The following is a 15,000-nucleotide window of genomic DNA, read 5'->3' on the forward strand; positions in this document are numbered from 1 at the left end:
TATGCACACATACACGCAACATTTGGTCCTATTTTGGGGGGTTGGGGAAGGTTTGACTAATTACTGGAACGTTCGGCCACGGCGGTACTCGTGATGACACTGGTAATCTCTCCATTCGCTCCTCGGGCGGCATCCATCGATGACACTCTGTGGTAGTATAGGAAGAGCACAAGACAATCGTGTTACATCCACTGAATGAGTCTTGTTTTTTTCTTTTTGGTAGGGAGCTCGGAATACCTACTGGGAAGTCGCTATGTGGCGGAGTCCACCGTTGTTCCCCACTGGCACTTGGTTCACCAGATGATGGGGCGATAGGTTGCCGCTGCCTCCATTGCCACCAGCAGCTCCATTGCCACCGGGTGAACCGCCACTGGTTACGTACCGTGGATCATGGCTGGGAGAGTTGCCAAGCTCCATCGGTTGCGAAGTGCCCAGATGTGACGCCGTTCCTGCACTCAACAACTTCGGTTCCGTCGTGAGCGTGTGATACTGGGGCGTTATCATCGAGGGAAGCAGTTTCGCTGTAACGGAACGGAATGGCCACGAACGGGATAAGACGTTCAATCGAACTGGAAAGATATTTAAGATTCGCCAACATGATGCTCACCGGTGTTGAGTCCGTTCATCGGCGGGGCCATCGATTGACTAGACTTTGGTTTGCGTTTTCGCGTCTGAATGCCATCCTTCTTCATCGTGAGCGGCCGGTTGACGTTGTGCAGCTTGAAGTAGAGTCCGCAGGCGTTGCACACCGGATCACCCTGGTTGTTCCGGCGCCACAGTGTCGTCGTTGTTGTGTTGCAGTTGGCGCACGTTACACCGGAACGTCGGTTGCCCTGGGCCGGTGGTGCCTTTTGCTGAAAAAAAAAATCAAAAACCGTTCAATACACAATGCGCCACGATCAATATCGAGGTAAATCGATCGAAGGGCCAGCATGGGAAGGAATAAGGAATGCTTGAGAATGAAGAGTCGTGGATCTGTTTTGTTCGATATGAAGTTGCTAGTTTGTGTTTTTCCAACTCTATCGAAATAATTGTAAATGGAACCTAATGAGAGCAATTCTGGCCTAAAGCTTCATAATGCTCTAGAATAAAAGCTAAGCACGTATCCATTATTTCTAGAAAAGTGTTCTGCTAAAGGGATCGAAAAATGGTCTTAAATAAAAGATCGAATCAATCTGTAAACATCATTATCCAATTCCTTTGAATATCCCTTTCAATCCCTTTCACTACAACATTAAGTATTAAAATAAAGGAGGCTTCTATAGTATTCCTTCTTAGTCACTTTGAAGCTATAGGACTGATTTGCGGTCATAATCCTAAATTATACTTTTTCTTTCCACTATCTACAGATTTTGAGACCAACATCCTGATGGTTAAAATTGTGAATAGAGTTTCTGGGCCTGGCGCCTTGACGGCCATAAAAAAATGCTCGATTCGTAAATCTTTTATATCAAAATCCTTAATCATGCTGCGCTTGATTCACAATTTGCCCAAAGATATCGATAAAGCGATGCAAATCACCTCATCATCCTGCTGAAACTATTTTTGTTAAACTCCATGAATTTATCCACTTCTACTTAAAGAAACTTCACAAAAAATGTCCCAGTAACTTACACGTTTATGCAAACATGATAATTCCTTTTAGTAACAGAGGATCTAACAAACAAATTAGTGCTTGACAAGGAACTAAAGACCATTTCCATTAAACGATTACCATACAAATCGTAAACCGTTGGCCGGTGTATTGGTGTAACAAATAAAAATCCCTAATTTGTAGCAACAACAATCATGGCAAACAATCATGGCCAATGGCAACAGATTCAAATCACAGAAAGAAATGTGTTCATCTGCCGACAAGCTATAGCATAACAATCCGGGATTCCAATGTAATGCTCCGATCTAGAACCAGGAATGTGATCCGCGATGCGATGGCACAGCGCGCTTGCTCGCGTGTGTGTCACGTTCAGACGTTGTGAAATATGTAAATAGCCCGCCAAAAAGGCCGTGCGGAATCGCCAGAATTATCGCATCCATTAATGCAAAGAAGCATTCCTGTGGCATTCCTTCCTCATTCGCTACTTCGATCCGTTTCGATTCCGCCCCCCTGGAACTCCGCTCCACCTGGAATGGTCATCGTACGAGTGTGTCACACTTACCACCGTCTGTTTGGCTTTGTGCGATCGTGTCGGTGGCCGGTTGGTGCCAGGGTTTTGCCGCGTATAGAGCGCACAAGCATTGCAGAGCGTGTGGCCGACGACATCGCGCCGCCACAGGGGCGTATCGGAGCTGCCACAGTTGACGCACTCCCGGTGCTCGGCCGGCGGGGCCAGCTGCGTCTCGTACGCATCGTTCAGCGAGCTGATCTGCCAGTGCTGCCCATTGCTGCTGACGTACTCACCGAAATTCCCACCCGCATTATCCATCACGATCGTCGAGGTCGAGTTCTGTCGGGGCGAAGAGAAACGCACATTAGCATCTCCCCTCCCATTTTGGCCACTGTTTGGGATACTCCTGGAACTCACCGGATTATAGTCAACACCGGCGCTAGTGTTCCAGTAACCGGAGTAGATCTGCTGCGTACCGGACGGTGAGCTGCTGGTGTGCGTACCCGCACCATCGTAGATATTCTGCCCGGCACCGATCGGTGGTGTGTAGTGGATCTGCTTCGTCACGATCGACGATGACGTGAGCGTTGGATCACTCTTGTACAGTACCGTGTTCGGACTACCGGGATGGTAGTAGATGGCTTCCTTCTGTGGCAAGAAGGTAGTGTAGTTCCCGGTAGCAGCTGCAGCCGCTGCCGCCGCCGCCGTATACCCATCGGACGTGATGTAGTAGTTCTGCGATGAGGACAGCACCGGTTCCAGGTTGGTGTAGTGCGATGCCTTCGCATCGACCGTTCCTTCCGTGACGTGCTGGACATGTTGTTCCCCCGCGCCTTCGTGCGTCTCGTACACCTGGATCGTCTGGTGTGGTCCTTGCGATTGTACCTGAATCGTTGTCCCGGATTGAGTGGCCACCGCCGCAGACGAATGCTGCGGAAGCTGGAGCGGAAGACGTAAACATAATCAGCATCACAGCATTGGAAACTCAGCTGATCAGTCACATCGGACTACCTACCACCTCGATCGACTGTTGCACCGTCTGTTGGGACTGGCCATGATGGGCCTGCTGCAGATGATGATGTTGATGCTGATGATGATGCCCCGGTGGTGGTCCCATACCGGCGTGGCCATGGTGTGCGTGCAGATGCGCCGAATGGCCACCATGCGGATGTCCGGGATGGTGTGACGTCGGGGGTGGTGGCGGTGGTCCAGCCGGATGATGCGATACGTGCGGATGGCCAGCGGAAGCGTGCAGACTCGCCGGTAGTCCGGGCAGAGCGGTCGGATGCGGTTGCTGGTAGATGTAGCGCGGATGCGGATGATACTTGACGTCCTCGTAGCGGTTCACGTACCGGACCGCTTCTTCGCTCGCTTCGTTCTTGTACTCCAGGTAGATGGTTTGCGTCTGGTGGAGCGGGATGACGGTGGTTGGAGATGGTTCCGGTGCTCCGTTGCTTCCAGCCGCTACCACCAGCCCCCCTTCCGCTTCCTTTTCACTTACCAGCGCTTCACGCTTCACCAGATGGACGTGTGCCGGCATGATCGACGTACTGGCGCTCGTGCTGACCACCGTGCCCGGTTGCTCTTGTTGCTGCTGTTGCTGCTGACTGACCTGCTCGTAGGTGTACGCGTGCTGCGCATGTTCTACACCGGCACCCTGATGGTACTCGACCGCATCATACTCCGCAGACTCGTTCACCGGTTCCTGACCCTCACCGATCTCTCTGTAAACGCGAGAAGGAATTGTCACGCCACACTGAACCAAGAAGTGTCCCCCACCGAAAACACATACCTGATCTGTCCAGTCGTCGTAATCATGCGCTGTTTATGCTGGTTGATGATCACGGCCGTCTGCTGCTGCTGTTGCTGCTGGCCAGGCGATGTCCGTTCGTTTGCGGTACTGATGGAGGTGGTGGCACTGGTGGTGGTCGTGGTATGTAGCTCCGATGTAACGATCATGTCGGTCACTTCCGCTGCATGCTGCTGTTGCTGTTGCTGGTGTAGGTTGCTGGTTCCACCCGGTACTAGCTCCGCACCGTCGCTCTGTTCCGCTTCCTTTGGCTCGCCGTGGCTCGCCGGCTCCATCTGGAACGGACGGATCGGAAAGAAGGAAAAGAGGTCAGTGGTCGTGTTTAGTGCTAGAATGCTTTTGTCACGTGCCATCACCAAATGATTCATTCGTTCACGTCCTCTCTCTCTCTCTCTCTTTCTCTCTTTCTCTCTCTCACTCTCTCCAGGCCATTCACCAACTTTCGCTCCAAGCTGCGAGTGACTTGCGATCCGTTTGCGATCCGCTGTGACGTAAACGGGGCACACGAGTAACCAAACAAGAAGCGTTCCGTTAAGCAATCACTACCCGGTCCCCTCCGGACGCGCCCAGAGTATCTTCCGCTCAAACAGCGCACTTCCGGCCCCGATCACCCGGACCGTCGGTGACGGTGATCCGTCAGCCGCTACGACGCTGAGGTGACTCCAATACGAAAACCACCAATCACAACCACAACTACGAAACAGGAACGGAAGAACGCTCTTCCTCTTCTTCATCTACCCCTTTTGTGGTAAACAATCTGATCGACCAAGGAAATATGGACTCCAAGAGTGACCACGCGTCCGCGCGAAGATGCATTCCAGAGGTCTAATCGGATCATATCACGACGCAGTTGAAGCAAATGACTTTAGAAGATGAAATGGTCGCAGTGGTGAAAAAAGTGCAACACAATTGCTGCAAAACAACTTCAGGGAGCGAATACTAGTTCCGTAAATCGCAAATTAGAATTAGATTAAAGAGAAATTTGAATCAACGCTACACCGCGGTGGCCAAATACGTTTCCAATGAATCCATTTCCCTCTCTCCCTGTTTGTCACCGTCGAGCGGGCATCGCGAGTGTCCCAACGGTGACCCAATAATGACGACGACGATAAGATGGTAAACACTCGCCATGGTGTGCGTGCGCATTGTCCGTGATGAGCATTTTCCACCGAAAATCGAAATTATCCGTAGCTTATTCGTCCGCTAATCGCGGCTATCCATCGACTCGTCCTTGGTTCCAGGCGCACCGGGGGGATAAGCATTAATGTTCCTTCCAACACCACGCTAATCACTGCTGCTCCGATGCTGCCCCGATGTTGCTGCTATCTTATCCAGATCCCGACCTACGCCGAGGGTGTATGGCCGATACCAATGGCGGCCCGGTCTGGTCCAAGTGGTGCACACCTTATGTATCAAAGGCTTGGAAGGAAGAAGTAGAAGTGAAGCGACGTTCGGTTGCGAAACTGGATGACCAGCGGGGAGGCTTCGCAGGGACCGCTCCGCTACGCACAATCGAAAGGTGGAATTATGTCCAAAGCAAGGGTGAGGATTCGGAGGATTTGCTTCGGCGCAACAAAGTAGCAGGTTGGGTGTTTGGGTTCTCCGAAAAATGGCTCGTCCCCAATACTCCACTAATCTATCTATCACCTTCGCCCACCACCCAGCCCTTCTCCTCTATTCCAATAAGGTGCTGCCACAACGGATGGGAGCGACCGTCCCTCAGAGCCGCGGGGCCCCAAAAAAAAACAACGATGGACTTTAGTTCGAGTCGCCTTGGACAGAGGCGCGCGCGCACGCTCGCGGGGTTCGTGCTATAAATGTCAGGTAGCGTTCATAAAACTTCCTTCTTATCTCCTCCCAGCTCTCCTAGCGCGGGACCGAGTGCAGTAAAAAGACGCGAAAAAAAAACACCATCATCACCCCTTTGGTCGAGGAATAGCAACAAAGCTACGAAGAACCTAAGGAACTGGCCAGTCAATAAAGTAGAGAAACGAAGGGAAGGGGTGAACCGAATTCGTGGAACTGTGTCTCCGTGCGTCGGGTATGTTCCCGCGAGCAATTAAGCACACCTCGTCGAAGGTGATTGTAGGAAAGGGAGGGAAAGGGTAATGGGTGAGCGAGGGAACTGAGGATTCAATTAGAGAGGAGGGCGACGAGGCCGGAAATCAGATCCGCACCCCTAGCATCCTAGTGAGCGCTGGTAGACTTGGTAGTAGGTAGCCTAGCAACCAGGGGACCGACCAGCCTACTACGACTAGTACCAATCACCGTCTCACAGTGACACAACGGCGGATTTTTAAGGAAAAGTGAAAACGCTATTACAGAACCAGGAGAGCTACGGCCGAGTTCCGATGAGTCACCGGAATGTGGTACAAGAAGTCCCTAGATCTTGTCCCTTCCAACAGGATCACTAGATCATCGATCAAGCCCGGTACTCGATACGAGCGGGTCCGGCGCCAATCGGCATGTCGCGCGATCCAATCCGATGGGTCCGAAGAAGGCGTCCAGAGGAATGCCTGAGCCAACTGGCCCAACTGGGCCCAACTACAAGTGAGATATCACTATCAGAAAGCTATAAATATCCGGACGAAATGAGAACCGAAGCATCCAGACTTTGGGAGCGCACAAACCCGAGGAGGAAATCTTCCCCCTTTCTCTTTCCTCAACGGCAAAGGACTCTGTCCGAACGGACAAATGATGCCGCCGCGTGACGATCCCGCCGAATTAGAGCGGGCGACGTGCGTGCGCAAAGCATTCTACGGTCAGCTTGACCAAGGGCCTGAGCGGGCTTATCTGACCGATTTTACATAGGTTTTAATGCGTGACGTGGCCCGACCCCTTAGCACTGGTCACTTACAAGCCTGTGGCAAGCGTTCCGGACGAAGGCGACAACGTCCATCGCGGCAGATGTTGCATCGCGTGCAGGTGCATCGGCCTAATGGTCGAGTTTGTCCGCTGCGACGTCTTTATACGATCGCGCGCAGCAATCACTCTATACGCTCGCGGTGCCAAAGACTTCCTGTGCTAGCAGCCAGGGCCAGGGCCAGGCCCAGAGACACCTTGCGTTGATCTCCGGAACCAGCTCGGTAGTTCATAAAATCAAACCGTCGGCAATGCTCCAATAACGGTGCTTAAGATAAATTTTGAACCAAGTCTCTACGGTATCTCCGGGATCGAACCACCCCGATAAAACCAAGCTCATAACCATAAGGTGCGCCGGATCTTGGGCAGCACGTCAAGGCCAAAACCTGGCGAACCGATCCTTTCCATTGACCTTCAGCAAAGGATCACATGCCGGTGGCGCCTACGACGTTATGGTTATTGCGTCTCTCCCTCACCGATACGGCATTCCCCGGTCGTCATGCTGTGTCCACTGATTTATGGCTCTGCTAAGTGGAATCCCTGGAACCATCGGGTCACCGGGAATTGCCTGGCACGGTGAACAGGGACCACAACCGAACCGACAGCCCGAACAACTCCCGAAGACCGGAGAAATGCTTTCTTCACTTCCCGATTCCGATCCACACCGTTGCGTGTCACTCATCACCATTTTCAAGCACGCACCACGACACGACAATGACCTCCCCGTATCAGTTCACCGTGGCCCAGGGTCTCTGCAGGGGGTCCAGCGAAGAGATAGATACCCTACTATCGCGTCCCGGTGAAAGAACCGGCGAAAAAAGGGCATTCCCAAACACATTCCACCAGTTCCCCGGCCCCTGGCCAGTGAGATTACTCATCCGCAAACGATAGGAGCCTATCGATAGGGGCCCAGACCACGGCCAGGACGGTGTGCGCGCGCGCGCCCATGATAACTATCTGGCCACCAGACCAACCCAAATAGAGACAGAGCGAGAGAGAGAATGCACAAATTCAGATAAACATATTTTATCTCCCGCGGTGTCCCCCGAGAGCGGGGGGGGACAGTGGCCACAGAAAGCGGGCTGCTGCTGCTGATACCGTCGGATATCTCCCAGGATACTCCTCCCGAAGGCCTATCTGCTGCCGCCACGGACACGGACTGATTAGGGCGCTGGTTGTTTTCGCGCCAAAAAGCGCGCCACACCAAGCCCGTACCTTGCTCGGATCGTTAACCACGGACGACGATGACGATGATGAAGACGACATCTGCTGCTGCTGCTGCTGCTGCTGCTGTTCACCGGTGACTGTTCCGCTCGACGACGACGAAGATATCGCAGTAGTCATGGTCTCGGTCGAGACAGTCGAGGATGCTGTCACTGCCACTACAGCACTACTGCTCACTACCGATGGTGACGAGATGGAGGAAGAAGAGGACGAGGAAGGTTCACTAACTGCACCATTCCTACCCTTCGATACACCCGAAACGGCCATTTTGTGTTGTGTCGTGTGTCGATTGCTTCACTCTTCCGCACCGCGCGAGACCACGTGAGCACCGTTTGTTCCGTTTGTCTGTCAATCCCGGACAGTCTGTCAGGTCACTACACTCCCCAGGCGCACACACTGCGATCTGCCTTTTTTTTTGCCACTTGGACCGTTCCGAAAGTCCCCGTTTTATCGGTTATCGATTGATGATCCGCGATCTCTGCGATCTCGCGTATCTCGAAGCGCTACCGTCCGTTCAGGGTTTCGACCGATCACACCACAAGGAGCATCTCGCTGCGACTAAGGACGTAGGACGCTAGCGATGCGCCCGTGTTGCTGCTGCTGCTGCTGCCGCTGCCGCACAAATTATGTACAAATTGGACGGGAATTGAACCCCCGTTCGACCGGTGGGGTGGAAATTGAAGGAAAAAACGACGTGCGACGACGGATTGCAGGTGCTCCGAGGAGAGGAGGGGAAAGGTGGCGCGAGGAGCTGATAATTGGGGCCCCCGGACCTCCGGAGGTGTGGATCGCTCCTCACTCTCTCTCTCTCTCTCTATATATATTAATATATAAACGCGCTCGTCGCCGTCAAAGCCCAAACCGATTGCCATCGGAGGCCCTGTGCGCTGGTTGTCGTCGTTTCAAACCGACCGTTCCTGCTGACGGTCCTCCGCCCCATCCCCTTCCCACTTTCTGGAGGAGGGGGTTTTCATCATCGTTGTCACCCCGCGCTTCTCGCGCTTATCTTATCAGCGATGTTTCGATTGTAACACACCAGTAAAACACACACGCACTCACACACCTCACGCTCACTCACATACACGCGTGTGCACACTTACAGTTAATGCCACAAACGGAGGCCACACACGATGCAAAGCAAAGCACCGGATCCAACGCGATCACCAGCGAGGACTCTGGATCCTGTCGCGTGTGCTTACGACCCTTGACCCGCTCGGCTTGATTGGCCAAACCTACCTCCTCGAAGAATCCTCCGCTCGTCCGCTGGCCACGGACCTCGCAATGGTGCTGGCTGGCCGGTTGGCTGGCTGGCAATGATGCTCCCCCGTTTGGAACTTGGGCCGATCCGACATCAACACCGGCCCGGAAGGCTCTGGCGAAACGCGAGTACTGCCAGCGTGGCAACCGGAGCCGGCCCCGTTCCGTGGACGACGACGCCGACGCCGTTACCTCACCATCCCTCGAGCATCGTTTGCCAACCCTGCAAACGGGGCTCGTAGAAAAACGGGGGGGAAAAGAACCAAAAAAAAAATACACACAACAACAACAACGGCGAGCGACGAGCGACCGAGGCCAAAATCAACAAAACAACCGCATCCCTCCCCAGTGTCATCCCCCCCCGGGTGTGGTGGTGATGGTGGGTTCATCCATCCGGCCTCGCGGTCTATGGGCTTTCGGGCCATGTTTGCCCAGCGTCAGCGCCCGGTGGTGCCGATCCTGCCTCCGCTTCCCCGGCCGCATTCTCATCGCTAGTGCCAGGCAACCACTCCTGCACACGTCGAGGGATCGAGCTGATTCCGCCAAAAACCCGATGATCACCAGCACATTATCCCGAGTGCGTCCGGTGCGTACCGTCACGTCACGAGAACATTATGGTTCCTTCTTCCACACCGGGGGGGGCTGTGGAAGGCCCATCCGACCGGCTAAACATGCAATAAACGACCCAAGACGTGTCGCGAGCCATCCTCGTGCTGTTCTGTTTGTCTACGTTCTTGCCGGAGGAGGCCGAGAGTGGTTGCTTTTAGGTCGCTTTGCATGAACCCTGGAACGACGATCGTGCTAGTTCCGAGTACGCCTAGTTTGGCAACAGCACAGCCCCGGGTCGAGTCTGCGCAAAACTAAACCAAACTTGCGCTGCGTTCTTTCCTTTGATCCGTCCGGCGCACCCACGCCTGCATGATGCTGCGGGGCTCGTGCCCGGCCTCACACACTAATTTGTTGTTTGCTCGTTAATTGCCGCCTCTCTGGCACAGCTTTACGGCTCAGGCTCTCTGCAGCCGCCACGGGGCCATTCTACCGTGTGGAATGCTGGCCCTGGCAGAGCGGTGGCAACATACCTGGCAGCATAAAACCATGCGTTTGATGGATTAGTGAGCGAAATGTGACATTCCCGGGTGGTGGTGCAAACATTGCTCAACCTGCTCGCCAACGATGCTACGGTCCCCGCTGGTGGACGCTTCCCTTATCTTATCTGCACACTGGCTGGCTGGCTGGCTGCTGGTGTCGGCTGGTGTAGCCAGTGGAGTCTGGTCACAACAACAACAACAACATGAACGGCCACAGGAGCGGCAAGCAACCTGCTACCATATTGCTCACCGAACCCGCGAATGCGCGTTGGATAAATACTATCCAGAAAGGAGTCACCATTGGTCCAGTTGGTTGCTAAGGTAGCGGAGCAACCGGATTCTGCGCAAGAGCAAAACCGGTGTCCTTGACTGGGAAGACAGGCAACCCATTGAAGCAACGAACCACTAAAAATGCTGCCCCCCGCCCCGTGGGAAGTGAACGGAAAATCATTTGCAAAACAACAACCAAGCGCCCCCTCGTTGTCCTCCAGCGGCTACTCCATTGTGTTGCCGCTGGACAACGAAAATGATGATCGAAAACAAGCCAACAACAACGGCACTTCGCATTGACAGTAGGGTTATTGATTGCCCCGTCGGAATGACAGCTGACAAACGAAAGCAATTGAGCAAAGGATGGTCCCTCCAAAAGATGGTGGAGTCGATCGATCGGCCGAAGGCGAAGGGGATCTGGCTGAAGATTGCTTTTCCAGCATCAAAAAAAAAGCCCCAAAACCATCGGTCGGTGGACCCCTCACTCCAACAAATGACCCATATACGTGTAGCTCACATTCCATTCCCAGTGCACAGAGAGCCGTGTGCTCCGTGCTGCTGTCTTCACCTGCGACGATGAAAAGGGGCAAGCACCGTGGACTCCACCACCACCACGGCCATTTGGAGTACTCTGGGTGCGTGGACGGGAGCGGCCATGTTCGGGTAGCGGCTGCAATTGTGCTCGCTTTGCTCTTATCAGACCGGCTGCCATATTGCAACAGCAACAGCAGCAGCAGCAGCATCAAGCAAGCCAAACCCCTACAAGGTGCTGGTGATACTACGCGCCACGTACGCCACGTTTTGCTGTTCATTACGGGCGCTGGGTAAACAAGCGGGGACGATAAGCGACGACCAGCGGCAGCAGCAGCAACAGCAGACCGGCCATGATAACGTCCGCGGAGCGCACCGGTCGAGCGGACGGGCCAGAGAACTGAGGAGCACACCTACGTCGTACCCTTTATCATAGATACCGTTTGTGGCCCCTTCTGAGTGGCTTCGCTCGTCCTGGTCCGTCTCCATTCCCTCCCTCCCTCAACTCTTATCAACGAATTGAACACGAGACAGACGGGCCGGGTGGCCAGTGGTCGGAACTTCGATATAATAATAAACCTCGGTACCCTAAGGTGCGAGTGGCGCAAGGTGCTGTGGAGCGACGCTTCGAAATCGATAGTTTCCAGGGCAGCATCTGTGTCCGGCCTCCGGCTTGTCCAGAGTCCGGGAGTTCGATTCGATCTCCCGTCGACACCTCCGGTCCACCAAGCCCAGAGACCAGAGCTACAATAAATTATATGACATTGCCATAAACATTGTCATCCATTTACGTCGTGCACCATCAGACGCCATCAGACGACCGTTTCGTCATGTCCATCACAAAGGTACGACGCGATAGCGATCACGATCGTCACCGCGGTCACTCTGATCCACAAATTTGTTCCACATGTTTTGCCCTCGCGTACCGTGGCCGTGGATTCTCTTTCGCATAGACACGGACACGCTGGAACACACTCGTTGGACACTTGGATCGTGGGCTCCGGACACACACGGCTTACCTTTCTGTCGATCCATCGGGGCCAGGAGACTTCCCGGCATCCCGAATCAAGTAAACTATCCGCCTAGCCATCCTCCTGGTATGGCGCTCCTGATGTCCTGGCACGAGCACGAGACCACCACGATAGACAACGGGAAACACTAAAGTTGGTGCTCCGGCGCGCGCGAACTCGAGCGACCGATCGACGAGGCCCCTTCTTCGCAAACGCCCTCGCCTGCGATTTGATTTCGTTTTCGAAAAAGCTTATATCGCGGTACAGATAGTGAAGTGTGTTGGGTCTGCCGCCGGGCTTGATAAGTTAACATATCAATTTGTTGTACCTTGATTTGCCCTAAGCACGGTTACGGTTCGCTCCACGAGGGGAAAAGCGTCACGATCGGTCCCCCAGGTTGACTCTTGGCAGGGTGGCATTGCTTGGTGATTCCCTGGACAAGATGGCCACGGATTGGTTACCAGTCCAGGACGTTCTTTTCTCTCTCTTCGTCTTCCTTTCCTCTTTTCACTTTCTACCTGTTCTTTGTTTCGATTATTTTCGGAGGTGAAGATTGACCGAAGATCCTTTGGTCCGATGCAGTGCCAGCATTCGAATGGCCGGCCCTGGCCATCTGGGATGGCCATCCTCACTTTGTGTGCACCCACAACCTAGCCTAACCACGGATGGTCTCCGCGCAAAAGGATGATAACTCGCCCTATCTCTGACAACCGTTTTATCATCACCTCTATATCTGCCGGGTGCCTGCGCTGGCAGAAGTGGCCAGATAGGGCGGACTAACTATACTCACGTTCCGTGTCCGGGTACCGCCCGGACCGAACCGGCCAAACAGCGCCAGTGAGAGCCAGTACCGTGTCAAGGGAACAGACGGTGCGACGAGGACGACGATCCGTCCGTGAAGGATCACGTTCTGTTAGCGCTGGCGTGTGCAGTTAGTGGAATCCTGAGAGATGTGGCGCAACACGAAAGGAAGGTTAATGGTTCCTTTTCTCCATTGTATCAGTTCCTTTCGGGCCAGCAATCGAGTGTACAACATGCGAGAACATACAACAATCATTCGGTCTAGTATCTTCTCGTTGAAGTAGGATCATGTCCACCAATCTCTCCTCATTTCATCACCCTTCAGGATGGAGAATGTATTCGAATGCAGTCCATCACACCATGTGAGAACCTTCGCTTATACTTTAGATGATAGAAAAAAAAACGAAATAGATAGCGCGGTCCAATTTGCTATCCCTTTTCCACAGAATGGTAGAAAGGTTCTACGACGTTCTCACGTATGCTCGTAGTGTTGAAATCATATTTTTTCGGGGGGAAAATAGAACCCAGAAACCTCGTCTTAAGTACACATACCACCGGCGAATCAAACAGAACGCGCGGACAAGACTTTTCCTTCAAACGAAACTTCTTCTCTTGCTCTGCCATGGCCCCGGCCCGTGTGTGCCTAATCGTCGTACAAATATTGATAATCACGCAGTAAAATGCATCATTTTCTCGGAATCGCCCAAAGGGACCCCCGGTACCGTCTTACCTTCGGTGCTCGCGGGCCAACAACCAACAACCAGCACCGGCGCGAGTTGCATTCATCCTGTTCCGGGTCTGCTCCTGCTCTTCTGCATTCTGCGCTACCCTGGTGCCGGTTCAGGTGCGCTACCATGTGGGCTGCTTGCATTCTATTATCTGCCACGGTTTCACCCGGCCAGGACCCGGCGCGGGCACGCTAGAAGGCGTATAGACAATCGGTGTGATTGTGAGCAGATAACTATAGATAGACACTATCATATCTGCAAGATAGGGGGCCCCCCAAACCCGAGGTCCCGGGCGCCCGGGGTGGGTAAGGTAAGCAGATAAAACGCCCCGGGGTGGGCCCAGGCCACAAGATTGCGGGTTTTAGATTCGGTCTTTCCTACTGCCTACTGGCGCGACTGAGGAGTGCAGTATGCGATATGCTATGCTACGGTAAATAACATTATCAAACTTATTATCTTATAATATGATTATCGTAGATATTCATTACAATATTTCCTTCCTGCTTCCTGCGGTCCGGGCCTATCAAGGTGTGTGCTGCTAGCGTGCTACTTTTCGTGCGCCGTGCTTTGAACCGTGTGCCTCAGTTCGATCGCAACCAGGGACCTCAAAAGGTGGGTCCTTTTGTGCGCCGCTTCGCTTTCGCTTTCGCAGCGTCTGATCCTAGTGTAGTACCGTTTCGGGGGCTAGTGCACACCACGTGTTGGCTCTAACGGAGCTGGTGATACGGTTCATCGGTGTCGATCCTGTGCCGTGCTCATTGGTGGCGAGAGATGAAGATTTCATCGAGGTGATCGAGTGCATCATGTGATCTGTTTGTACGTCAGGTGATCTGAAGCTCGTCCGGTGGCTTAAGAAAGTCACAGAAAACGGGCATAAATTGCAGTGTTGTGCAGAGTTGTGTTGCTCTGGAGGCGCAGTAAAAGTACGGAGAAAGACGTGGCGCATTGTGTTTCGATCTGCGTCACTGCGCGCATTCGTCATACGCCGCCCGTGTGTGTCGCCATCAGCGAGCTGAGTATATATCGAAGTAGAAGGACATAACCGTTATCTATATCACGCCCCATATTGTGCGATACGAAGGGTATGATACGCAACGGTTATATATACACCCGTCTTATCACTCGCCCAGTTCTCACAAACACCAATTACTACCACCGCGATTGTGTGCACTCGTGATTGCTGGTTGTGTGGCAATGTGAATTTTCTGCGCGTACCCACGCCGCTGATGTCAGGCGTGGATTGTGAATTGGTAATAAACTTGCAAACACAGCAAACAACGTGTGATCGATGATCGATGCTACTGGCCGCAGAAG

The 15,000-nt window shown here is 53.3% G+C and overlaps 1 protein-coding gene and 1 long non-coding RNA gene across 5 annotated transcripts in view; one reads left to right on the plus strand and one right to left on the minus strand.

Moving 5' to 3' along the window:
- The window catches only part of LOC126572957 (box A-binding factor), a 12,594-nt gene extending 325 nt beyond the window's left edge, over nucleotides 1-12,269 (minus strand). Inside the window, exons 1-9 of one of the 4 annotated variants that reach the window (XM_050232699.1) lie at nucleotides 7,993-8,624; nucleotides 3,898-4,190; nucleotides 3,607-3,829; nucleotides 3,121-3,510; nucleotides 2,523-3,044; nucleotides 2,157-2,444; nucleotides 608-854; nucleotides 242-521; nucleotides 1-147 (exon numbers count right to left, since the gene is read on the minus strand). The exon at nucleotides 1-147 is cut by the window's left edge and continues 325 nt beyond it. In XM_050232699.1, the coding sequence (XP_050088656.1) occupies nucleotides 57-147; nucleotides 242-521; nucleotides 608-854; nucleotides 2,157-2,444; nucleotides 2,523-3,044; nucleotides 3,121-3,510; nucleotides 3,607-3,829; nucleotides 3,898-4,190; nucleotides 7,993-8,268 (2,610 nt within the window). In that variant the 5' untranslated portion in view covers nucleotides 8,269-8,624 and the 3' untranslated portion in view covers nucleotides 1-56. Of the gene's footprint in view, nucleotides 148-241; nucleotides 522-607; nucleotides 855-2,156; nucleotides 2,445-2,522; nucleotides 3,045-3,120; nucleotides 3,830-3,897; nucleotides 4,191-7,992; nucleotides 8,625-12,166 lie in introns of those variants that run through there. The other 3 variants (XM_050232700.1, XM_050232698.1, XM_050232696.1) reach the window with 3 other exon arrangements.
- A 1,432-nt stretch (nucleotides 12,270-13,701) lies between these two features.
- Nucleotides 13,702-15,000, plus strand: part of LOC126572958 (uncharacterized) — a 2,321-nt gene continuing 1,022 nt past the window's right edge. The window contains exons 1-2 of the long non-coding RNA XR_007607977.1: nucleotides 13,702-14,116; nucleotides 14,215-15,000. This is a non-coding gene — a long non-coding RNA (uncharacterized LOC126572958). The remainder of the gene's footprint in view (nucleotides 14,117-14,214) is intronic.

This window comes from Anopheles aquasalis, chromosome 2 (assembly GCF_943734665.1).
Source record: "Anopheles aquasalis chromosome 2, idAnoAquaMG_Q_19, whole genome shotgun sequence".
In the NCBI taxonomy this organism is placed as follows: Eukaryota; Metazoa; Arthropoda; class Insecta; order Diptera; family Culicidae; genus Anopheles; species Anopheles aquasalis.